The sequence below is a fragment of the Ciconia boyciana genome, chromosome 6, assembly GCF_034638445.1.
Source record: "Ciconia boyciana chromosome 6, ASM3463844v1, whole genome shotgun sequence".
Taxonomy (NCBI): domain Eukaryota; kingdom Metazoa; phylum Chordata; class Aves; order Ciconiiformes; family Ciconiidae; genus Ciconia; species Ciconia boyciana.
In genome coordinates, this window is record NC_132939.1 from 536,409 (window position 1) to 562,385 (window position 25,977).

General features: G+C 50.9%; 1 protein-coding gene and 1 long non-coding RNA gene across 2 annotated transcripts in view; one reads left to right on the top strand and one right to left on the bottom strand.

The window, feature by feature from the left end:
* Positions 1-341: 341 nt before the first annotated feature.
* The window catches only part of IGHMBP2 (immunoglobulin mu DNA binding protein 2), a 48,090-nt gene continuing 22,454 nt past the window's right edge, over positions 342-25,977 (bottom strand). Inside the window, exons 9-15 of the mRNA XM_072866061.1 lie at positions 17,005-17,187; positions 11,073-11,191; positions 8,767-8,861; positions 8,265-8,388; positions 5,323-6,156; positions 4,428-4,612; positions 342-2,124 (exon numbers count right to left, since the gene is read on the bottom strand). Of these exons, the coding sequence (XP_072722162.1) occupies positions 1,927-2,124; positions 4,428-4,612; positions 5,323-6,156; positions 8,265-8,388; positions 8,767-8,861; positions 11,073-11,191; positions 17,005-17,187 (1,738 nt within the window). The 3' untranslated portion in view covers positions 342-1,926. The remainder of the gene's footprint in view (positions 2,125-4,427; positions 4,613-5,322; positions 6,157-8,264; positions 8,389-8,766; positions 8,862-11,072; positions 11,192-17,004; positions 17,188-25,977) is intronic.
* Positions 6,772-15,445, top strand: LOC140653702 (uncharacterized). Its single transcript, XR_012043192.1, has 3 exons — positions 6,772-7,030; positions 7,134-7,304; positions 11,900-15,445. It is a non-coding gene; the product is annotated as an uncharacterized lncRNA (long non-coding RNA).

Sequence of the window (25,977 nt, forward strand, 5' to 3'; positions counted from 1 at the left end):
TGGTTCTCTGTTGCGTCCTCCCCCTCCGCAGCCCCTCGCAGGCGCTGCTCTGGCTCCTTCCCCTGTATACGCCCAGCACCGCTCGCCGATGCACAGATTTTCTTCTCCCACGCTCCGTCTCTTCCTCCTCCCCACTTTTCCCTCCAGGAGCCCCGATGTCCCATCTGCTGCCGCGCGAGGCAGTGCTGTCCCTCTGCGGGCTGACACGCAGCTGGCCCTGGGGACCAAGGCAAGAGCCGAGGCGATGCTCGGAGGCGAGGTGGTGCAGGCAGGCCGGGTTTGCCCGGGACTGGGGCCGCAAATGGAGGGGTTTTTGAAGGATGAGGTTTGCTGAAGGATGAGGAGGGTTTTTTTGGAAGGCGTTCACAGCCAGGACTGACCGGCACTGAGAGTCGGGGGTAAATTTGCTTATTAGCTACCTCAGCTAGCATTGGGGAAGACAGACATGGAGATGCTTAGCTATCCTGCAGCCCCTGCAAACTGCTGAGTCTTTGGTCAGGATGGGATGAGTGCTTTCCACTGGTGCTGAAATCACCCGTGGGCAAGATCTGCGGTGTTCAGCCCCAAAATGATGGGCCGTGTGTGGTTTGGGGCTTTTTATTGTGCCCCTCTCCAACCATTCCTCTGCGGAGGCATCTCAGCACCTTTTCCTTCTCCTGGGGCCTGCACGTGCCAACCTGGGGACAAAAAGTGGCTTCTTGAGCTGTTCCTCAGGGGGTGGCAGACCCTGTGTGCGGCATCGGTGCCTGCTCGGAGCCATCAAGGAGATGGGATAGGGCTGTGGGTGGGTGGAGGGATGCTTTGGAGAGGAGGCTCGGCAGGCAGAAAACAACGTCGAGATGGATTAGCTGCGGGGGGGTACAGGAGCAGGGACCGGGGCCGGGAAGGGCGGGCGGTGCGGAACGCGAGGCTCCCTCCCACCTGGGAGGGCTGCACAAAGCTCGCAGGGCCGTACCCTGCCTTCGCTGCTGTGGACTTTCCCAAGGGACAGCGGCCTCCAAGGAGCTTCGCAGCAAGGGCAGGACAGGGAAAAGAAACGCGTCTCCTCGGCAGCTCCGGGAAGTGTCGGGGAAGGGAAGGGCCCACAGTGGAGAGGGAGAGACCTCGGCAGCGCTACCGCGAGGGGTGGCGAGTGAAGGCAGCGGGTGGCGGCTCTCCCAGAGCAGCAGGCTGGGTGTTTTGGAGCAGCTCGCCGCGGTGCTGGCAAGGTCAGGGCTCGAGGCCGCTCCGTCCGCATGCAGCCCCAGAGCAGGGTCGAGCCCTGCACGGGCCACATCTGCAGCAGGGCAGAGGCTGGTGGGGCTGAGCTCGCACCCGGCAGCCCCTCTGCGTGGCGTGGCGGGGACGCAGCCCAGCTCTGCCTGCTCCCGAAGGGCAGCCTGGGACAACCGAAGGGAACCTGGGTCTTGCTGGCTGCCCTGTGGACACACCAGTCCACTCCAACTCCGAGCCGTGCGGGGAGGATTGCTGGACTGGGAAAAGGGAGCTGGAGGCATCCATTTTCTTAGTCATTCTCCCTGGAGGAGAGGGTCACCCGGGGTTTTCGGTTCCTCCCACGTTCCTGCTCACGGACATGTATCTTTTTACTGTAGCAAGGAGAAATGTCACAGCAACAGCTGATTGCTTTAGGTGTTTTAATATCTGTCTTTACTGGCACTCTCCAGCCTCCCTGTGTACACCCATTACTTTGTCAATAAGGACAACCAGGACAAATAAAGCTGCTCTGCTTCCCGCATCTCAGCCCTGTGGTTTAGGGAGGCCCAGCGACTATTTATTCAGGCACACTGGCTCCAAGCTGTCTACCACCCAAAATGAGAGCTCCCATTTTCCTCTTGGGCTCGGCGCGGCCCTGTAGCTTTAATGGCATCTTTGGTTTATGTAGTCTGACCTGTGACTCCAAGGTTCGAAAAGAAGTATTCAGGTCCTTCATTTCTCCTTGTCTTTCTTTTTGCTCTTTCTCTGGCTGGTCAGTTCGCTGAGCTTCTTGTCTAGGCGCCGCTGGAGATGGGCTCTCTTGGCTGGGTCCAGGGACTTGTCTTTGGAGCCGCTCCCGGGATAGAGAACCCCTTCTCTGCTGATCCTCTGCCGCGCGTGGGCCTTGGCCTTCTCCCCACAGCCGTGGACCTGGTGGAGAGACAACGGACACTGGTGGCAGCCGGGAAACAGGGCAGCGATCACGTACGTGGGAATTAGGCAATTTTATTCCCGGAGCCTGGAATTCTTCCACCTGCTTTGCACCCCTTTAAAACCATCTCCCATTTATTTATAGCTCCCCTAACAGGAAACAAAATATAAAGGTAATTTTTCTCCTGGAATCTACACAGCAGGTAAATCATCCTTCTGGACAGTTTAAGTGTCTCCTTCCAAAACTTTAAATATCTGGGGGAAACTCACACTCATCATGTGAACAGCTGGATCTTTTACAGTTCTCGCATGAGAACTGGAAATAAAACTGAGCTGCCGATTAATGTTCTCTCCTAGTACAGTATGACTTGGGGGAAAAAGGAGTGACACAGGAAAGGTGACTTGGGAAATGAGAGACCTTTTTAGCCATATATCTACTTCTTTAGTGTAATTAGATCTGTCTTCTATATTGCAATTAAAAAAAAAGCTTCATAATGCTAATTCTGTGCAGGCAAACCTTTTCCAAAACCCATCTGTGCTGAAGCCCAGGCCACGTTTAAGGTGCATTAAGCCAAGTTCAACACCATCCTGAATCATCTCCACCAGGTCTAAATTACAGATCCTAAAAGTTTACCCCTTCTGCTTGGTCCATCCCAAAGCCCTCTGATGCTTTCACGAACGTGAGCTGATCTGAGGCTCCCAGCCCATTCTCTCAGGGCCGTGACAAACCTCCCTGTCCCTGTTGCCGCTGCTGGAGCAGGCTGTCAATGGCCGGGAACAGCCGTGCACAGCACCTGGCAGGCGGCTCCTAGCCAGGACTGGGATTTCAGACCTGCTGCCCGACCTAAACCGGCCGCAGCCAACAGACCCTCCCGACCAACTTTAAAACGGGCAGGAACTGCCGTGTCAGTAGGTGCTGGAGCGCAGGCTGAACATCACTCCGTGGGGTCCGCTGTGCTGTACTACATGGGGAGGGGTTCAGCAGCTGGGGGCTGCTAAAGGGGAGCACGAGCTCCCTCTGAACAGGGACCCTCCCGATGCAGAGGCTCCAGCCCCTCTGAGATGGCTGCAGGTATGTGCTAGCCCCTCTTAGGGCCAGGCAGGGGTAGGAGGGCCCAGGCAATTTCACATCGAGGCCTGATAACATCTGGGAAAAGGGCTGAACTTTAAAAAGCAAGAAAAACTCGTTGACATGGGTTTTATCCTTGCAATTGTTTCTCATTGGAGTTCTCATTACAACTGAGCAGGGAGAGGCGATTCTGCAGGAGATAAATTTATATCCCAACTGCATTGTGAATGACCATAAATACAACTATTCTTTGCCATGGAAACAGATAGTACTTGGCAAGGGGAAAGTCTATGCTGAGGATTTATAGGTCAGCTCACTAAACGTTGCTAAGCTCCGGGAGGCTCCACGCGGCAAAGAGCTATGCCTGGGTGATGCAGGACGAGGGACGATGGGCACAGGAGGCTGCGGCTAAATGGAAAATCATCACGTCTCAGCCTGTGTACTCATCGCAGCCACCGCCCAGCCACGTCAGCTCTGCCCCCAGCACTCAAACCCCAAGGCCAGCCTACCATGAAGCATCACGCTGCCAAACCCGGAGGCTTAAACTTACCTGCCTGCCTCTGCACCCGAACAAAAAGGTGAAGCCTGATGTTACAGGGCTGCTGAGGTGCCTGCTCGAGAGCCCTCCACCGCAAGAAAGCGGAGCAGAGGAGGCTGAGGGACTGCTGTCACTCAGGTAGGGATGGGAGCTAAAGCTGAGGCTGCACAGTGTGGAGCAACTCAGCTCCAAGCCAGCAAGGCACGTAAAGCAATGCCCAACTGCTCACCAGGCATGCAGCAGTGCTCTGTGCGGGCTCAAGCCTTGACTTGTCCCCAGGCTGCAGAGGGAATCTGCAAAGAGCTGGGAATCGAGTGCCCAGGCTCCCTCAAGTCACTGCCTTCAGCCCAAGCCTCTTCATTTCTCCTCTCTGCCTTGCTTTATCTGCATGACCCGGGAGTGTAAATGCCAGAGAATGGTAAAGACAGGCACAAAGCAAGGGGGGAAAAAGAAAAAGCTCTCAGGAGGAGGCGTGCAGAGCCCACATGTTAACACCTGGCAGCCCTTTCCACACGCAGCTCTAGCAAAAGCGCTGACAGAGAGGGTTCTGATTTACACTCCTTGCAAGGAAATCCTGCCTGGGGAGCTCGATGGGGAAAATTCCCACATCAAACCCGTGCCGCTTGGCACATCCTACTCCTCTCCAGCCCCCTCAGAGCTCAAACCCCTGGGCAGGCTGCCTGGCCCCGTGCGTACCTCTGGGATGTGATGGCTGAGGCAGTAGCGCCTGTTGCAGTGGAGGCAAAGCTGTCCCAGGGTTGTAACGCTGGCTTTGCAGCGGGGGAAGCCGCAGGTGTTGTCAGCTTTAATGGCAGCAGAAATCAGAGCGTCGATATCTTCTTCTACCATGCTGGCTGCTCCACTCTTAACTGCTGGCTTTCCTGGGGAGAAGACAGGGGAAAAGACCTGGCCATTTAACCACCCGCTTAGAAGTTGGGAACAAACCCAAGCAACCCGCAGCTACAGCCTGGGCTCGTGAGAAGCAGCATGGGCCCGGGGAGTGGCTGTTTGCAGCAACTGGGATTCCAGCCCCCGTGAGACCCGTCGTGCCAGTAAACTCTGGCCTGTGTTCAAGGGCACTAGTAGGAGCTCAAGGCTCCCGCCTGCAGCGTGCCTGGGTGCCTCCCTCTGCTAAAAGGGGGCTGGGAAGAGGAAGGGACCATGTCTGGCAGGGAGGACGGCGGCTCCTGGTTCTGTTTTCCCCTGCCTCTGTGTTTAGGAGGCAGCCACGTCCTTCAGTGTGGGCCAGGTACTCCTCTTAGTTCCTCTCCCTACATTTGGGAGCCTCCAATCTAACTCCTGAGCCTCTCTTCCTGGGAAAGGGTCCCAATGCTTTTCTTTCGACTTAAGAAATGTGCCTCCAGGCATCCAAAACCCCTCTTCCCCAGACGCTGCAGCCAACTGATGTGCGCTCCTGCCAGTCCTCACATCTCTGCAGTGACAAGCATCAGAGAGCTTTCCAAGAGCCACATCCCATGCTCCACGCACGCAGACAAATCCCAAGGCCTGGAGGCAAAAACATGGGGATTAAGTAGCGCAATCCATTCAAGGAAGGCCATTAATTGTGCTGCTTGCAAAAAGAGCGACCTACCTTTGGCTTCGCTTTTGTCTTTTCTCCTGCTGCTGCCCTGAAGGCTGGCACTGGGCTCCTGAGCCTTCCTCGCTGCCTCCTCCTGTCTGGCTTTCTCCCTCTGAACTCTCTCCAGGTGCAGGGTTTTCAGGTCCACTTTCCCTGAGCCCTTGCTGCTTCCTCCTGGCTCAGCAGGGACAGGAGTTTCCCTGCTGGGATGTTGCGGCTGAGGAAGAGGGAGCTCCTTGCTGGGGGGGGCAGCTGTGGGTAGCGAAGGCTCGGCAGGCTCTTTCTTGCGAACGCTGATGTACCGGTCCCTCCCTTCCCCGGTGCTCACGTGCTGCAGCCCATACTCCTCCGCCATTAGGTGAACCAGCATCCGATCGTGAGAATTGAGGGACGGGGGGAAATCCAACTGCGTCTCGCTGCTCTCCAGGAAGGCCACCAGCATGGCCTTGAATCTGTCGGCAGTGCCTTTTGTCCCCGGGCTTTCTCTCCCAGGTCCGCTTGTGTTTGGGGAGAAATGCGCTTCTGGCTTCTGACACTTCGGTTTGGTTGCTGCTGCTTTGAGTTTCCTCCCCAGAGGCAGCTGCGGTTTGTGGCCAGACGCTGCGGGGAGCTTTGCACCCTGCTGCCGCTCACCACGGCCCTCCTGAGTGTAGTTCTCGGGCACGAGGTTGTCGAGGTACTCAAAGGCTGTGCGTACCTCCCCGTGCTGGCTGAAATACTCCACCAGCCGCTTCAGAAAGGCTTGGTTGCTGACGGTGCGGGTGTCGCAGATGACAGCCACGTGGCGCCGGGCACGGGTCACCGCTACGTTTATCCGCCGGTCTTCCGCAAGAAAGCCCACCTCGCCTGTGAGAAAGAGACAAAGGGGCTCAGGACTGTCTGTGGGTGCAGCGTTGGCTCTAGGTCTAGATTTGGCCCAACCGATTGAAGGGTTGCTTAGCCGAAGGGTGGGAGTCAACATTTACTGGACTCTGGTCCCTGACTCATGCTGACACCTTCATCTTTCTGCCTCCATTTCACCACCTGCAAGCCAGAGCCAGGGCTCCCCGCTGAGCTCCTGGGGTCGGGAGGAGGATGGACGGCACATGGAGAGCAGAAATATTTTCCTGGGTGGCTCACGACACAAGAGCAGGCTGGAACCTGGGAGCAAATGCAATATGGAGCAACGTGGAAGAGGCTCACCTTGCGACAGAAGAGGAACTGCAGGTAAAGAAATACACCCTGTCCTATACAACTCACCCCCCGCTGCTCCCAAACTCTTGACGGGTTTGAAGTAACAGCCGTTTAGGCAACTCTGCAAGGTTTGCTTCTGCTCTCTGGCTATTTTCTCAAAGAAAAGCAGTAAGAGCTAGCAAATGCCAAGATGACTCAGTGAGGATCAGCTAGCGAGAAGGGTAGCGTGGGCGGCTTTTGAGTTTCCAGCTCCTGGGGATAAAGAGGAGGCCAGTCGGGAAGAAATTAACGTCTCCGCCAGTGCGGTGACCAGCCTGGCTCTGTTTCTGTCTTGCCTTATTGTGGCTGAGCAGTCTAGTTTGAACTGCCTTTGAGGAACAGGGTGTGGGCGATCCCCTCTCCGTGCTCTGCAGCTCAGAGAATGATTTCCAGTTTCTCTGATGTGGTTTTGCCTGACTGCAGGGGCAAGTCCAACTCCTCTGATCTGGCAAGAGAGTTTCCTGCTGGATCGGGAATGGCTGCAGAGGGACAGGCACTGCTGGTCAAGGTCCCTGGCCTCCTCTGAGCTGAGAAATGCAGCTGCAAAAAGGGTATGGATTCCTCCCAAGGGTCTCAGAGGGCACTAACAACATCTCTTGTGCCCCATGCAGACCAGAGCTGCGCCCAGACACCACGAGAAGCTGCTTCGTGCCCCCAGGAAAGCAAGTGATTCCTGCACCGCGTCTGAGCTTTGGCTGCTAGCTGTGCACGGGAAGGGGGCTGGGGGACGCGTGCCTTCACGGAGGACACCAGCTCCGACTGAGCCACTGAGCAAAGGCGAGGTGAGTCACCCATGAATAAGGACTATTCTTAGTCCTGTCCCCCACCTCCATTCTCCCCCCAGTGCTGCTTTTCTTGCTCTAGGCTTTCTTAAAAAGAAAAAAAAAGCCTCCTCCTTCCACGCATCCTTTCCCCTTTTTTCTCCTTCTAGACATCAGCACTCCCAGCACATACACAGTGTCTCACCTTCAGCAGCGTTAGCCGCAAACGTAGCGCAGCAAGGGACGGGTCTCGCTGCAGGTTTGAAAAGGGCAGCGATCCACACACAGGAGAGAGGTGGTTCACGGAGTGGTCCCACTCATGCCCTCCGCTCGAGCTGGCTGCCACAAAACCCTTCAGCACGGGCCGATGGCTCTGCCGAAGGAGCCTTGTGGCTCCAGGGCAGCAGCTTTTTTTCCAGCTATTAACTTTCGCTGCAGCTGCTGATAGGAAAGAACTCAATTTTCCGCTCTAGATTTTGCTCCCAAAAGAAGCATTTTCTGTGCATGACTTGTAATGCCAGCTCCTGCTTGCTTTCTTCAGGGAAGTGCCCCAAAATAGGTTCCAAACCCAAGAAATAAGCCCCCCAAATTTTCACCTTTTGCGGGAAGTGCTCAGCACTCCAGTAAATGTGGTGCTAACCTGACATGTGCCATTCTTAGGACCACAGTTTAAATAATTTCTGAGGCCTCAATAGCCAGGAAACCTTCAAACTAAGCAGTCCTGGCTTCCTTTTTACCTGCTGCCTAGCATGGGAGCCTTCCTCTGCAACTGCCACAGCATATATATTTGTTCGTTAAAGAAAAAAGGCTGAAAGGGAAGGTTCTTGCCAGTAAATTAATTCAGAGCAAAGTGCTAGAGACCATCAGAACTGCAATTAAACCACTGCACTTGGCAACGTGACGAGCGACCTTGGAGCGATCACACAGTTCCCATTTCTTTCCCATTCCCCATGGAGTAACTCTCCAGCAGTGAACTCTTACCTTTCCTGTTGGATCTCACGAAGGACAGGATCACTGCCTCTTTCTCTCTTCCTTGGAAACCATCAACTGATTTAATTTCTAGCTCTGGGTACCTGTGGCAAAGGTGCTCTCTTAGCATGTCCACCTGAAAAACATGTGATAGAGATCTTTTAAAGAAAAGCGTAAGGTGGAAAGCATTAAAATGGCACTGTTTTGGTAAAGTCCCTTTCTCTCAAACCCACAAGCGCTCATATCTCCCGAAGGTCAAGCACTGACTCCTGAGGCTGCGAGTGGAAAATACCCGACTAACATCTCTTCCCTCCCTGGCCTCAAGCTGCTTAAATGTGGAGAAGTTGGCCCCAAACGCTGATTATACAGTTTGGCTCTGCTGACTTCCACCTTCATCTCCCTGAGGACATTCTGGTATTGCTCCTGGAGATGTCAAGCTTTGAATCCACCGCTGTGCATCTGCTCTGTGTGCATGCGGAAAGAGAGAGGAGATGCCAGGAGAGGGTCATCTCACCTGGAGGTTGTAGGGGGCTACAACAGCGATGTCTTGTGCCTTCACGCCAGCTTCCACCAAGGCTTGGATGTGCAAACCGGCCAGCTGCACCTCCCCTAGGGCAGAAAGCAGAAGGGGCGGTGATGGGAAGAGGCTGGCAGGCAGAGGCCAAAGCTGCCAGCTTGGACCTGCTGCGGCTTGGAGAAATTTGCCCACCTCCCTTAAACAGCAAGGAAGGGCTAAGGGAAGTCCTGCCTGCAGTCCAGCGTGGCGCGGGGGTAACGATTCCCAGCCTGGCTTGCTTGGCTAGACAGTGATGTGCTACACAGCCCCGTTCCCAGGGCCGCACGGCGCTTGCTTCTTGCCTTTCCAAGTCACCAGCTTGCTTAAGCTTAAGGAGAGCTTTCTGAACAGCACTTGGCTTTCTCTGGCCTTCCTGTATTAATCCAAGAGATCAACGATAATCCAGGCAATAGATTATTCTCCCTCTGAAGCAAGACCCTAGACCTCACTAAAAATTCAATCCTCTACGCTGCAACTGAGGAAACTCCACCTTTCCTTTTTATTCTGCTTTTTCAAGTCCCCGCACATCTAAACCCCCATGACCAAATAAACAAGCTTCATGCTCAGATCCGTGTGCTCAGACCTTCCAGAGATCGCAGGCAGCCTGCCACAAACAACTAGCTATTCAGGATGGTGCCTGGTTCAGAGAGATCTAATGAGGACAAGTTAAATACAAATGTGAACTGTTCCACTGGTTTATTGGCTGGACTGACTTTAGCCTCCATTTTGCAGCAAAACACAGGTATAAAAATCCAGAATCTGCAGTATGCTGCTCCAAAAGGCTGCCTCCCGAATTTTGGGAGATGTGCATTTAATCCCCTGCTCAAAATCCCTGAGTTATCTTAGACAAGTCTTTTTGGCTCTCCATTTGGGGACAAGAGCCTTTTCTGTTCAACAGGGCCACGGGGACTAGTGCATGGAAAAACGAGAGGCACTTCAATGCTGGTGGGTTTTCAAACAAAAGAAGGCAAAAGGTATTTAAACTGGTAAGAACTGTCCTTGTATTTTACAGTCCATTTTCCCTGCCTTGCCAGAGAGGGACTTGAAGCCTCAGAAATCTGTTGCTGGCATGAGATCTGCACTGGTGAGCAGAGAGGGAAACAAATGAATCCCTGAAGCAGGCAGCCACGTTGCCAAATAAGCTCTTTGGCCATGTGAGAGCAAATGCCTAGAAAAGCCTGTGGCTCAGCCATCAGGAAAAGTGCAGGCAGCAGCCAGGCAGGCAGGGGTGGCCGCAGGCGGGGTGGCAGGGCACAGGCACCGCACACAGAGACTGACCCCCTCCAGGCACTGCAGAGCCAATCTGGGCAGTGAGTTTACAATCTAGGGGAAGATGCTGTCCTGAAAGAAGTGCCTCACCTTCCCCAAAGCCAAGGCTCCCTGTGCCCTCCCAGCAACCGTTTTGCCAACAGCTTTCTGGGCTAAAAGCTCTCCCTAACTTTTAGGAGAGTCATCTCCATAACAAGGTTGGGATATGCGGATTGTCAGATGAAGCACCAGATTTTGGACAGCCCATATGCAACACACCCTGGCAAAGGCGCTCTGTGAGCCTCCTAAGAGCCAGCCAGCAGGTGTGGACATGCCAGGCTAATGCTAGAGGAGCAGGAGTAGCATCCTCGAGCAGCAAACCACAACCACCCGCCTGCTGTGGAAGCCAGGACGCAAAGGGGGTAGCATCGCCATTTTCAAAGTTCTCCCGCTTTATTAGAATGGCTATAGTGCCTGACTCTACACTCAATCTCCATAATGAAACCTATTTTTTAAGTCAAAAAACTCAACGTCTTAAGAAAATTCATGGAGAAGAGCTATACGGGACTTCATGAAAGGAGCAGAGGACTGGGAGGCAGTTCTGAGCCACATCTACAGCCTCCCTAAAACAGGCTTGCGCTCTGCCTGATATTATCTGCTCTGCCAACTTGTGTAAAGCATCCATCGCAGGGATCCCCCACCCTGTCCTAGTCCACAGCATGCAGAAACGTCTCTGCAAGGGAACAAGGCAGCCAGCGTGGCCACCCACAAGCTGCACACTCTCATCACAGCCCTGTGGCAAATCCACTCTGGCTCGGACTCCTTTGAGCTTGAGGATTTCTAGAGAAAGTGATCTCTCACATAAGCGAGGCCCCCTGGGCACCCCACCTTCCCCCTGCTACCTGGGGGGGGACATCTCTGGGACGTGGCTCAGCGGGTGCAGTGGCCAAGCCCATGGGAGGATGAGAACCTCAGACAATCAATTCTGGCCAACAAAATTTTCCGAACGACGGTACCTGGGTTGCCCTTAGACTGTTCATCTTCCACTTCCAGCTCAAACAGGCCACAGCCAGCAGTGTCTATAAGCAATAAGGGAATTGTGGTCTCTTCTGTCAAGGTGACGCCCGGCAGGTCCCTGCACAAGGTATTTGGGAAAGGGCCAGTTAACAATACTGAAATTATGCCAAAGGGATGATCAGTTTTGTCGTTGCTTACTCCTCCCAACAACACTGCAAGGACAGAGGGAAAAACATGGCTGGATATTGCTTCCGAGGGACAAGGCTGCAGACCAACAGCGGTGTTCTGGGGGGTGAAAATGCAGGAAGATTGGCTCTGATGAAGAATGACAGAAACTGAGGTTCCCCCCTTTCTGCTCCACCAAGCTTTGGATCCCTTTGCACCTGCAGTGATGCTACCGAAGAGCACGTCACGCACAGCAATAACTAAGCAGGGCCCTTTAGCTCTGGTGGGGTCCTCTGGCTTTCAGCTCCAGGCTTCCTGGGTTCAGTGCCAGCAGGGCAGCCAGAACCAACGGCACAGCGAGTCCCGAGAGGCCCAGGGGAGTCTGGCAATGCCAGAAAGCCATAGCTGAAAAGCCATTATTGCTCTGCACCATGGGACTGCCATTTAAATGCTCTCCCAAAATGCAGAGCTGAGGGCCCCGGAGAGTCGCACAGGGGCCAGCCAGCAGCGCTGAGAGCTTTCTCACCAGCTGTGCTACACAGCCCAGTTATTGCAAGGCAAGGGTACAGTGCGTGGGTGTTAGTGTCTCGCTTAAATGGTCTCAAACAGGAAAGATGTGCAGACCCAGGGAGATGTGGCAGCTGCTTTCTGTTTTTTACAGTGTTGAGAGGGAGAAGGAGTGCCTGAAGTATTACCAGAGATTCGACAGCAGTGCTTGTCAGGCAAGAGAAGAAAGCACAGCACAAGGAACCACAGAGGAATTGGGTTTTCACATCATTCCTATATCTAAAGCTGCTGCATTAAAAAAAAAAATTAATAAACCATATTTTAATACCCAAGGAAGTTGCTAGCTTAATTCACAGCCTAGGAAGAGGACGGGCGATGGAGGGCAGGAACAGAAAGCCTGGAGATGGCAGGAGAGCTCGGAAACAACAACGTGTTACTGTACATCACGTACAAGTCATGGAGAGCTGTGACTCCGGAGAGTCTGCAAATAAACAAGGCAGATGGCAAGCCATCAAAAAGGAGGATTACCTCTTGTGCTGGTTTTGGCTGGGACAGAGTTAATTTTCTTTATAGTCGCTAGTATGGGGCTGTGTTTTGGATTTGTGCTGAACACAGTGGTGACACCACAGGGATGTTTGGTCACCGCTGAGCAGCGCTGACACGGGGTCAAGGCCTGCTCTGCTCCTCACCCACCCCCAGCGAGTGGGCTGGGGGCACGAGGGACCGGGAGGGGACACGGCCGGGCCAGCTGACCCCGACTGCCCAAAGGGACATCCCACACCCTATGGGGTCGTGCCCAGTATATAAAGCTGGGGAAGGAGGAGGAAGGGGGGACGGTGGGGGCGATGGCGTTTGTCTTCCCAAGTCACCGTTCTGCGGGATGGAGCCCTGCTGTGCTGGGGATGGCTGAACGCCTGCCTGCCCACGGGAAGGGGTGAAGGAAGGCCTTGTGCTGCTTTGCTTGCGCACGTGGCTGTTGCTTTACCTACGAACCTGTCTTTATCTCAACCGCAAGTTTTCTCACTTTTACTCTTCCGATTCTCCCCCCCATCGCACCGGCAGGAGGGAGCGAGCGGCTGGGGAGGCTTAGTTGCCGGCTGAGGTTAAACTGTGACACCTCCAAGTGACAGGCAGGGAAGTGAGGGCAAAGGCAGTCACCCGTTGAAGACAAGCCCCCAGCCGCTGCCGCTCCTTCCCAGGACTCCCAGCACTGCACGTCTGTTCCTCTGCATTTGTATGCCACAGACAGCCCTCGCTTCCCATGGGCTCTGGACATTACTCATTGCATTGACAACAAAAGTCTCCTCTCTTGACTGAAACTCATTTTCTCCTGTCTGAAGCTATTGCTGTTGTAACGCATGGCTGGGAAGGTACAGAGATCACTGCAGCTATGACAGGGAGCCAAAGACCCTGCAAAAGAGTCCAGGATGCACTTCCCCAGTCCTATGGCAAACCGGAGCCCAAAGGAAGAGCTCTTCCCCTGGCTTTGGGGACTGGCTGCCTCAGCCCAGCGATTGGATTCAAACAGAGGCACAAGGTATCTTCCCCATTTCCAAGGATCCCAGGGACCAGCAACTAACTTTACTTTCCATGATCTCCTCCGGAGCGGGGCCACCTCCAGTTCCCTATTAGAGTGTTTCGTCCCCTGTGGAGGGTACAATAGGTTTATCTCCCTCTCTTTGTAACATCAAACCTAACAGGATTCCCATCTCCTTTATACCTGCCCTGCTTACTGTCCTACCACTGTCCACGTCTGTGCAGACAAGAGACTTTGAGCAAAAGCCAAGTTCTCCGTGTAGATAATCCTGATTCTTTGCCTACTCGCAGTGGCCACGGAAAGCCCTCGCAGCATCTCTCAGTGCCAGGAAAAAGTCTTGACCCCGGGAATGTTGCTTCAGAGGAGTAATTATCTACATAAATCTTTCAGGTGAGAGAAGAATTCATGCTCTTCTAAGGCAGTGAGATTGCAGCAGAACTGGCTGTTGCCTTGGAGAAAAGCTGTCCAGTGCTTTGCTATCCCTTCAGGATGAAGGGGAAAGGTACTTCTCCCACCTGCTGCCAACTAGCCCAAGCTGCAGAGATGGATTTTTGTTCCTGGAGATATTCTTGGTCTGTGATGACAAACCAGGTTGTCCCTGCAGCCAGACACTGGATCCAGGCTCAACGCACTGCCCTAGGGCATCCAGGCACGCTGTGCTTTGTCTGGGAGGAGGTGATCCCAGCTGGGCGAGTTGCACACCGCAGCCGAGGGGCATTCTGGCTTCTGAGCATCTTCCAGGTCTCACACTACTGGGAGGGTTCCCCCATATTCCCCATCAGCAAGGGGGTGTTAGCCCAAAAGGAAGTGCTAAGGGAAGGGACACCTGATGCTGTACTTCGATAAAAACTGACATCAGAAACGCCTGGTGATTTTCAAACCATCTTCTCACAGACTGAGTCACAAATTCTGAATGTGAAAAATACTGCTTGCAGCCTCCCTGACTTAATTCTGGAGATGTGTGGGGGTTTCTGATGTGCTTCGTCACCCATTTCAGAAGGAAGGGAGATTTGGGAAGAAGGTTTTGCTCCTTTGGAAATACTCTGCCCCTGAAAAGTTCCCTTTTTTTTAGAAAGGATTGTGCTGCAGAAGTCTCTAACAGATCACAGACCAAGCGTTTCCAAGTGCCTCCCACATCAGAACAAAAGTTGGTAAGGAAATATGGAGTTGTTCAGAGCAGAACTGCACTTCTTCCAAACACCAGTCTTTGTGCTTCAGGTAAAAGAGATGAGACTTGCATCGATAATGCTGTTCAGGGAAGGGTCGTGGTGGGAGAGCAGCCTTACCGTCAGACATTGGGGATTATACCCTGGAGAGTCGTTCTGAACGAAAGCCCACAGGTATCAGGCTGTACAAGTTCAGCTGGACCAAAAACTCCCTGCCACAATTTGTAGCACAAGGTGTTTGCGCCTGGCCCTCCTCCCAGCCGTATGTCTCAAGACCAGGACACACTTCTTCAAGCTTCACCTCTCAAAACAGCACCGAGGTCACTGTAAATTCAAGGCTAGCATACAATCATACGGGCTGGCTTTGCCAATGCCAGAGGTGTGGCGGGGGCTACGCTCTGGATCACTCCAGTCAGATCTTTCTTTAAAGGAAGACCTCAAAATGCTTTCAGCAGAGACGGAGATCCCCCTCCTTGCACTGTGCTTTGGGACTCTTCAGGTTCCTCGCCCACCACCCACCAGCCCTTAGGAAGGAGGTAACAAAACCGGTACAGACCCAGAGTTTGTCACATGCTGTTGCTGTAATTGCTTTGGCTGCTTTCCAGTACGAGCAGGCAACTCCTGCGGGCACTCACCAGCCTTCCACTTCCCTAGGATGCTTCTGCTTATAAGAGAGCTTTTCTTAGAACTATCAGAGAATAAAACTTACTTATTTCTTCCTCAGGTAAGGGATTAAGAAAATTATTTGGCCTAAGCCAACAAAAGTCATGAGATGCTCACAAATATCATAAAGGAATTTGTACTAGCAACCTAAACATGAGAAGACCATGGTCCAATATCAAGCCCTGCATCACCTGGTCTTCTACAGAAGCACAGAAACTTTACATGGTGCAGTGCCTGGACTGAGGATTGCTCTAGTCATGCAATATGTCAGCAGGGCTGTGGACTGGCAGGTTTGATTATGAGTTTAGAAACCAGTGTCTGCAGGAAAAGGCCCTGAGCAGGGAACTAAGCTGTACTGTGGACTGGAAAGAAAAACATTCACGCCTTCATCAGCTATAAAAATAAACGAGCTCATCAGAATAACAAAGTCGCCTAACTTCAGCTTTTCAGTTGGTTTCCTGTTTTAATGGTTTCAAACCATTTTGCCTGGGGTTCTTTACTAGTTGCTATTTTTAATTTGCAAAGTTAAATGGAAAAAAAAGCATGGCAAGGAACAAGAACAATTGAGAAGAGGGTTTTGTACAGCACCGATCCTGGAATTAGATCTGTATGGCTAAGACATGCTGAATGAGTCCCGCCCATCTCAGCGGAGCTCCTCCTGGCACTGATGAACCAGCCTTGCCTACTCTCACTTACAGTACCTACCACACTCACCCATAAAGTTACATACGTAAGCACAAATGTGTATATAAGCCAAGGCAGAAGTCAGCATAGCTTCACTGATGTAAGCTGAGCTGAAGCCTCATAGCCCTGAAGCCTTAATGCAGAGCATGCTGACACAAGCAGAAATCCCCATGCTGGCTGCGGCAGATGTAGATGAGGGTGCCGGGGCTGTCTCGAACAGAAAGCTTGCTCTTCCCATCCAGGTGGCATTGTTCACACTGTTCACAAGTCAGATTATTTTGAAACAAGTATGATAAAATGGCCTCTCCAGCTACCTCTGTCCAAAACTGGATCTCCTGTGAAACTGAGAGATTCTAGGGGGAATATCAATTTTTCCAACTCCTAAATATTTGCATTTAAAAAAAAGTATTGCTAAAAATACAAGAGCACCATGCAGACAAGCACTGTGATATTTCATGCTTCTCCAAGTCCAACAGAGAGAATTAATGTTTTCCCATCCGCCTCCCAGAACTGCACTGACTGCAAGTTTAAAAAGCAGCAATTATTGACAGTCACAGCACGTGCTGGCAAACAACTGCCTGTCCCAGGATGCAACAGAAATGAAATCCTAGTCACTTCCTTGAAATTACCAAAGAAAAGGGAAACCACCGTAGACAAGGAAAGGATCCGATGCCATCAGACCTGCCTCAGGTGCTGTCCTGGCAGTAAAACTATCCAAGGGATAGTTTGGGAATCTAAAGGGAATCTTGCTTTCCGATCTTTCTGATGTCGATGTTGGGACCAAAGATGGGGCACACACTGGCCCTCGTAATCACGTGGACGTGTGGAAACACAATAAAAGACTGGTGTCTGGTCCTACCCGCAATGAGAGCTTGAGATAGAGAAAAAACACTGCTTGGGGTATGCCCGCTGCAGGTCAGGCCTTCGTATATTCTCACCAGGTGCACGGAGATTTTATTTTGTGGCTTATCATACCAAAGGAGGAAACAGAAGATAACTCTGCATGACTTCTTGTTACATAGGAAAAAGGACACCCCCTCCCCCCCCGCCCAATTAATGTTTCCTCGATGAAATAAAGGATGAAACAGAAATGCTACCGCAGGGCCAGGAGGAATGGAAAACTCCGTCATAGGGAAGGGACAAACCCTGCATGCGATGGGATGAAAAAGACATCTCTGCTCATATACCAGTGAAGAGCAAGTCACTTACTTGAGCAAATGCTGGGCCACTGATGGGTGAGCAGCGAGCCGGCCGCTGTACATCTCCGAGGAAGCCCACTGCATGATGGCCTGGTGCATTCGGTACTGCACCGTCAGCATCTTCACAATCTTCTCCCCGTACCTCTCGATGAGACGCTCCATCAAGCTGAGCGAAAGGCCCTTGGCAGCAGCCCTGCATGGGAAAAGCAAGTCAGAAGTGGAGTCCAGATGTCTGATCTGAAGCGATGATCTAAGGTACAGATGTAACCCTCCTTGGACTAAAGAATCAATTAGCACCTCACTACAGATGCGGCCCCGGCAGTGCTGCAGCTGGAACTGAACACAGTATTGATCAAGGCTAACGGGGTTAAGCTGCAACGCCACCGGAGCACCTGCAATGCCTACTCTGGACCCTGCTGAGCACCCTTGTGCGGCTCCGCTGGGATGGCATGATCTCCCTGGCCTTCCTGCTCTGTTTCGCTTGGATGCCAGCAGGCGGGGGAAAGGGAGCGGGGGAAAGGGAGCAGGAGAAGCCTGCAGGGTCTCAAGTGTTATCTTTCAGCGTAGGGTCCCCAACAGGGTGAAGACCCTCAGGGATAGACTTCTGCCTTGCGCGGAGATCAGATCAGCTTGAACACATCAGGGTGGAGAGATGCCTGCTTTCCTTTCCTGTAGGGAAATACCTAGGGGTGTTGCCACTGGAGTGCAGGAGATGCAAATGGTACCGGTTATCCCTGCCTGCAGCAGTCACTTCTCACACCCCGTGTGGTCGGAATAAGATGAGTGAGGATGCCCAAGATCTCTACTTGGGGAAACAGCTCCAGAACAAAAACCTCTTAACCTGTAAGCTCATCCCGTCAGCACCCTTAGTCACACTGCTCATAACAAGCTCTAGATACTGCATCTGCCAGTGTAACGTTACACTCGCGTTACTGCAAGCTCAGCAACAGCCTCAGAATCACCTAATGCATTAGTATCGGAGCTCGACCCCACATCTTGAAACGCGTGGTGTCAACACAGCCAGACCTTGCTAATGTTTTATCGAGACACTTGCCGCTCAAGCATTCTCATTACTCCTTGGCTGCTCACCCCAGACTAAGGCACTAATGCAATTCAGCGCTTACTGCTTTATTACCCATTAAGAAAACCAACACTCCATCACTTCTGGCAAAGGTCCCATGCTTATATCTGTGACACAAATTAATAAAGCTCCTAATGAAATAAGCCCTTCAGGAGCCTAATTGCTTTCTCTTCGCTGTACAGAAAGGGTTTGTTAGAAGCATCACCTAACGGTACTGTCTGAGGAAGAAGGACAAGAATCACTATACTTAAATTTTGCATTTTGAGCATTTCAGAGCATAAAGAGTTTTTTCATACTGCGCGTCCAGCCTTGTACAAGACTGTAGTTCATGGTGAGGAGTTCTGGTTGCTACCGGAACACAATGAACAAGCACAAAGATGATGAAATTATGACAGAGAACAGCTCGGGAAAATTATTTCCATCAAGGCTAAGGGCACAGCACGCATCCAATTACTGCCGTGGGAAGCATTACGTTACTACACGGCACCACAGCGAGCATCTCGTTTGCTGTACTGGCCAGCCCTGTCACGTTAGCAACAGGGCACTTGGTAAATATAACAAGAGACTGCAAATTCATTAGAACTGCAGAAGAGAAAATTGAGGGTAGATCCTTCCAAGAAGTCAAGTCTTGTTAGCCCTCCTTCTTGCTAAATCACAGAATGCAGCATACAGGGAAAAAAAGGGTCATAAACTGAACGGATGCAACTGCAGGACTTCGGAGACAGCGCTGCTTTTTCAAAGGCTGTTGTAATGTTAACAAGCACTGAACAACACATACAGGCACAGAAGCCAGGAGGAGGGTTGGCAGGTTTGCAATGAGGATATTGTGCTTTACGCAACAGAGGTTTCCAGCTGTGCTGTGCATTTTGCTGCTGATCATGAACTGCACTGAGGCTGGCCATGAAGCCTTTACAGCTCCCCAGCCCCAGCGTTGCTACTGGCATGTACTTACAGAGGTCCTTATGCTCCCAGCTAAGAGCACGGTGCAGGTGAAACAGCAGTCTGTCAGAGGTGGGCTGGGTTTTCGGGAGGGGAAGGGGATTAGGTGGTGTGAAGGGAAAGAGCAGGACGTGGGGCTGGGGAGCTCATTCCAGTTATCAGGAATTAGCTTTGCTCCTTCCAGGCTCCTAACTGGATGAGAAGGCACTGACAGCCCGATCCTCCCAGCTCTGCTCTGCCCCACGGGGCATGCTAAAAGGCGGCCTCAATCTCCTGGGCAAGGAGGAAAGGAAACAGTTTTAATAAGGAGAGCTGTCTGCCCTCAGGCACGAGCACCTACCTGAAACAGCCGGTCCCTGAGGAACAGCCCTTCCTCCTGTGTGACCAGGGAATCTGGGGATTCAGAACCCGCCTCTTGGTCTTTGCCTAGAGCATGACCACAACCACCAAGACAAAAATGCTCCTGGTTCCTTCCACCAGCCACCTCCTGACAGGCTAATGAAAAAGCAGGTCACATCTTGAGTCACCCATAGGATCTGGCTCTCAGGGCCAAGAGGGCACCATGAGGCTTTAACTGCCCTGACCAGCCTCACCTGGGACCCATGCCCTCTGCCCATGGGGCCCATTTAAGCTCAGCACTGGCCCTTCAGTCCCTCTCTGAGTTATGTTCTAGCTCTGCCTCCTGGATGGAGAGATTTAGGGACCTTGGATCTACATTGCAGGTCGCTTTGATCCTGTCTTTAGCTGTATCTTCTAGATGGATCCTGGACCCATGTCATGGCTTTGTTTCTAGCCCACCTCCTGATGGGACCCCAGACCTGGTTCACAGCTTGCTGGAGCTGTTGATGAACCCCGTTACCAGCCCCTGGCTCTGCCCACTGTGCTCAGACCCCATGGGACTGTCCCCTGTTGATGATGATGCTGTTCCTGGTCTTTGCTGCTGCCAGACAAGTCACATCAGGCAACTCAAACGAGAAGTGAGGGATACCAATAAGATGCTCTTAAAGTCTTAAAGGAATGCAGCAAGCTTAGCAGCCTTACCAACCAAAGGTACCTCCCGTTTGCTTTTGGCCTTTACTCCCCTCCCTCAGCTCACAAATTCTTGCAAATGCAAGAGCAAGCCTAAAACTGATTTTCATGCAGAACTATCAGGAAAACCCTGGTGTTTTTTAACAGCAAATATTCTGAAGTGTTTCTTGTAATGATATACAATAAAGCATGGGGGAGGCATTAAACCTCACAGCAAGCCTTAGAAATAGTGCTCTTCTGTACGCTAACAGCACAGTTTCCACTGCAGGGCTCTACAGGAGGTTATATGTTGAATTAATAATGAGGATATTAAACTGCTTGCAAATATTTCACCTGTTAATAAACTTCCTATTATTTTACCACTCAATTAATTCCTACACTGGTTGATTTCTATGCCAACAAAATCTTAAGAGCACTGAGCAAAAGCTTTTTAAGTATCAATTGCTTTAGGGAAATTAAATTGGGATAGGAGGTTGGACAGACAGAATCACGCACCTGATGCTCAGAAGTACCTACTTTAAAGTACCTAAAGTAAAGCTAGGAAAGCTAAACTTACCGAAACAAGCCCACAGCAGCCAGTATTGGCTGCTAACCCGGTTCCACCTTGCTTCACATGCAGGGAAAGGCTGTACTTCGCTCAAATGCATCTTCCCGGGGAGGGGATGGGGGTACCAGGACAGGTCCCAGTGAGGGAGAATGAGGCCCTGCTGCCCTTCATAGTAAGGCTTCCTCCTCCAGCTCTTGGAAGCAATGCTACACGTTAACGGTGATAGCTGTAGCCAAGTGGAACCGAGTATTTCAAAGGCTTTTGTGCCCACCATGGTGTGAAATAACCTTTATAGGCTGGGTGTGAGGAGTCAGCCTGCCATGTCGATGTCAAGAATGATCATTACTAGGGGGAACAAAAGGGAAGTGTTTCCCACAGAGGGACAGAGCTGTGCCCTCAGTCATGTTATATCTCTTCTTATTCATCCTCTGGATAGCTGGTCTCCTCCCTAAGGGACAGAAAGAGACGGTGAGACTCTGATCTCCGCTGTACACCACCAAATTCGGACAGCAAAGTCTGGAGAAGGATGTCACTGTGTTTTCCTACCTCAAGAGCTCTGCATTAAGCTCTTGGATGTCAAAAGAGGCTGAGGCTGTTGTCGACATGCAAAGCATTAGCTGTCCTTTGCTTTGTGCCCTGGGCTTTTCTATCCTGGTATAGGTTTAGGAGGTTTCACAAATAGGTAAAGTACTAGGAAGTGAGGCTGTGCAGAACTCCCCCTTTCTCTGGATATTGTGGATATTTTTAATCTTTGCAAATATGATGGAGGCGGGTTGCTTGTTCTTTCCAGCTGTGGAGGTTACCAAAGAAAACCAAGGCCTGACACTTGCTCTTTCATGACAAAGCAAAAGCAAATCCATTTGGACCTGACATGCAAATCAGCAAACTACTGAGCATGGAGGACTAGCACGTGGATTTGGGATGGTGGAGACATCCAGACTGACTGCTAACAAACAAGACGGCAAAATATTCCTGTGCTTGTCTAAGAAACTAGTTGAGAGCAAGAGGTCTGACAAATATCTACAGATATCTGAAGAGTGTGAAAACAAATTAATAAATCAAAGCCCTGACGTGGAGACAAATTAATTAGGATGTCAGAAAAGGATGGAAAGAGGACTAAAATGAAAACAAGGAAAACAAATGTTCCTGTCAGACAGTAGAAAGTGTCCTGGCATTGAGATGCCCCCTGGGACCGCACCAAAACCCAGTAGGAGGCTTGACGCCAATGTCCGTGAGCTTTGGAGCGGGCTGCTCAGAGGGGAACAGCGAGGGACTGGCATTTGCCATCGCTGGGAGGTCTTTCAGAAGAAAAACATCCAGCAGGGACAAGATGTAGGTGCATGTACTGTAAGGTGTGTGTGGGGATGCCCTCTGCATCCCGAGATAACTCCAGGTATGCCAAAAAGCAAGAAAGAGGAGCATCCTTCAGACTCCCCACCAAAACTCCCTTAGCCTCAAGTGGAAAAAAACCTGATGATAATAACTGATAAATGCTGAATCCATGGAGGAAAAAGCAGGTAACAAGAAGGTAGTTACACCAGACAGGGCCCAGCTCCCCGAGCTGAGCACAAGCTGCGTGGAAGCCTAGTTGTCTGATTGTGCTTGCAGTATAGCTCCTACAAAGTATCCAAGCATTCCTCTCTAACAGAGGCTTCCCACTTAAGCAGGACTGACTTCACATACCGTAGTAACAGACGATCCTTCTGTCAGCCCAGATTCATCCCGGCTAACTTTAGACCCTTCACTGAGGCCCCGAAAATAGGAGTCCACCCACTTCAGGTCTGCTGTCATCAATGGAGGAGAAGGGGAAGGTAGGCGGAAGGGTTTGAGTCCTCTGCATGAATCATCCCTGGAAATAGCTAATCACTTTCCATTAACCAAAGAGGAGATGGCAGGTGATTCGGTACCTTAATTAGGTCTCTGGAAATACCTAACAAGATGGAGGCAGAAGGAATTTGCCTTTGTGTTGCAGCTCGCAGCCTGCGGGGACTGTGAAAAGCACAAAGCGGTGCTCTCCAGCGTCTGCTTTATTTGCATCGTGCAGGGGGACGGTGCTGTAAAGAGGAAAGCTGTGTTATTTGCCTCGTTTGAGAAAGCAAATGCTTCTACTTGGGCAGCAATTAAAAACAAGGCCAGAGTTCAGGTCTGTAAGGAAAAGAGCTAATAATTTTTAAAGGCGTTTATCTGAAAAGTAATTGGATTCCTCAAAATAAGTTGTTCCAATTGATCAAAATTTGTTAGCTTTTGCATTTAATTAGGAGGCTATTGAGCCAAACTCTGTCAGCTGCTCCAGCTGGACCTCACTGCACATCTTCTCCATCACAGGCTGGCCGGGGGGTTTCACTAGATAACGACAAAGCTTGAAAGAAAGAAACTTTTTTCTTTCAGTATTAGGCAGTTTTGCTTTCTACCAGGATAACACGTCTCATCCCAGGTTTCTTCTACAGCACAAATACTCTGCATTGTGCTATTTAAACCCTCTGCAGATTCAAACGGTCTGTCCAAGAGCCCTCCGCTCTACAGAGCCAGCAGCGTTGAGGGACACGTTGGTAATCTGGAAAGAGGAGAGGGACATTTTGCTATTCCCAAACAGAGGCTAGGACTAGAGGGGAGGACTCCAGATCAGTGCCTGCCTGATGAGCACCCACTCTAATTTCTGTACGTACAGTTAATACCTACCAGTGTACCCATCTGCAATTAATACCTATGGGGCTGCTACCAAGGGCTCCCACTGAGATGAAAGGTAAAGCCATTAATAGCTCAAAAGCTTTACTTTCCACTTGTTTTCCTGCATTCTCAGTCTTCCAACAGCCAGCCACCTCAGCAATGGGCAAAGCTTGAAAAGACCCAATTTTGAATAATTTTACTTAACAAGATGTGTCAGCTTTTAGAAGTGAGAGGAAAGACAGGAAAGATGGACTCACAGACAAACGCCAGGCTGAGGTTCAAGACATCTTGCTCAGTCCTAGAAGCCACCACAGGTTTCCTGTATGAGGTGGGATGAAATGGGGGAAGTAATCCTTCTTCCCCCTTCACGCTGTTTGTTCAGATCATAACAGGGACCATCTCTCATACACACCATGCCTAACATAACAGGATGTTAGCTGGAGTTTTCCAGTGCTAAACTAACATACTTCAGTAATAAATACAGAAAGCTGGGTTTTCTCTGGTTCCTTCCTTCTGGCTTCTCTTGTAGCCACTACTCTGGTTGAGTTCATATGATGGCTGTCTCCTGAGAGCAGGAACAAACTCAGGTCTTGGCTTTGTTATCTATTTTTACAGAGCTGAAGCTCTCCCAGACTTTCACGCCTTGACGGATTTGCTTCACATTAGCTAACAGGTTTCAAGAGTTACTCGGGGAGCTGAGCAAAGACCAGCTGGCACAGGCAGCAGCATTGCAGCAGCTTTGCCTTTTAGGCTAAAACAGAGAGATTTGTCTGGAGAGTGGCAGATTTGAGAGCACAGCCCATAATTCTTCCAAGTAAGCTGAAGTCAGCTTGGCTTTTTGCACTTTATCTTCCAAAAGGCAACTGTCTGCGAGGCTGAGCTCTGGTGACTGATGTCTTGTCTGACCAGCACCTGGGTTGTGGACCTGCTGATGCCTTGAGCAATAACTTTGTTTAATGTAGCAAGCTTTTCGGATCATAATTTACTGGTAAGCCAGGCTGAGACATAAATCTGTTAACACTATTGATTCAGACACACATTCTCTCTGCTCTATTTTATTTTAAATCTATTGAACTTTAGGAAGGGCAGAGAGCGACACAGTGTTTAAACATCCCTAAGGTTTCTCGTCCAAAAGGGATTACCCCACAAGAGATGGGAGCTGACCTAACAACTGACTCCCTGCACAGCTGGTAACCCTGCCAAGGTTGAAGAGCCAGAAGATCTGACTTCTACCCACACTCTCTCTTAATTTTACAAAGACCAGTTCTTTGTGCAGCTGGGATTTTTAAAACATGGAAAGAAAACATGCAAAATGCACAACAAAACCGTCAAGCTCTTTTTAAAGAAAAACAATGGGAACAGCAAGGACAAAAAGCTTTGTCCAAGTCATACCCATAGGATCTAAGGAGCAAAACAGTGTTTCAGATGGAGAAAGAGGACATTGTGATCACCTGCGACCACAGGAGAGATGCAAACTAGCGGCAGCTTTCCACTGCAAAGTCAAATGAACTCAAAACTGAGGAAGAGAAAAGCACAAGAAAAGCACTCCTCCTCCTCAAGCAGGACCAGGAGGAGATCCAGATGTGCAGCAGATGGGTCCTACCAATGAGGAGCTTTTTGCTGCTGACTCCAAGATGCAGCACCAGCAAAGGCTCCTGGCATCAGCCATCATGACAGCACGAAGAAAGCAGCTGGGTAGGTGGTATAATGTTTTTGGAGCTCTTCTGAAGAAAATCTGCTTCATTTCAAAGGGGGGCCAAAACTGACATCACTTGAGCATTAGACCCGTTCACCCATAGTAAGAGAGTTGGTATTTCTACTGTGTTTTGCCCTTAATCTGACAGTCTTGGGATAATAAGTCTCTAGGCTCTGTTCCTGGGGCTGGGCAGCCCCGTCTGCCTCGCTAGCACATAGTTGCTGTCTCGGGACCACAGTGACTGTTTGGTGAGCATTTTCGTCCACCTACAGCTTCTGATCTTGTAAATCAGCATTGCTGTGGCAGGAGCCTGAGATATGAACAAGTGCACTTCCACAACCAGAAGCATAAGCAGAGGAAGGGCATCCAACTCCCTCTTCTCTGTTTATTCATAATTTGGAACAACTTACTGGCAAAAGCAGAGAGAGAGGTGAAAATCTCAAATCAGTGGCACTGCTCAGAACGGCAGGCGAGAGGAATCCTGCTGGCCGAGGACAGCATGAAGACAGGGGCGTTATGCAGCTGTGTTACAGTTTCTCTGGCGGAGAAGACAAGCCTTATGCATCACTTAAAGAAAAGAACGATAACCCTGAAATTAGAAGGACCACACTGCAAATTTCTTCTTGCTAGTAACCAGATACTTACGCCAAAAAGTACCTTGCACAGCAGGCAAGGAGCTCTCCTCTACTGGGAATAGTTTTGTTATCTGACTCCAGATTAAACCAATTCCCTACTAATGTAAGCAAGTGAGGCTCTAGCCCCTGACTCCTCCTTCCCACCCTAGGCTAACAACATCTGTCAGCTCAGCACAGATTACAGCCTCTCTCCACTTCCCTGGCCTTGGCTAGCCATTTGGCTTCTGTGTGGAGGTGAAATTATTTATTCCCAATTTACAGCTGGGGAAAACCTAGGCACAGAGACACAGCCTGCAAACTCACAGTAAATAAACAGCGAGACAAGAAGGGTAGGGGGTGCTGGATTGGCTTTGTGCAGTTCACCAGCCTAGATACCTCCACCAGACAGT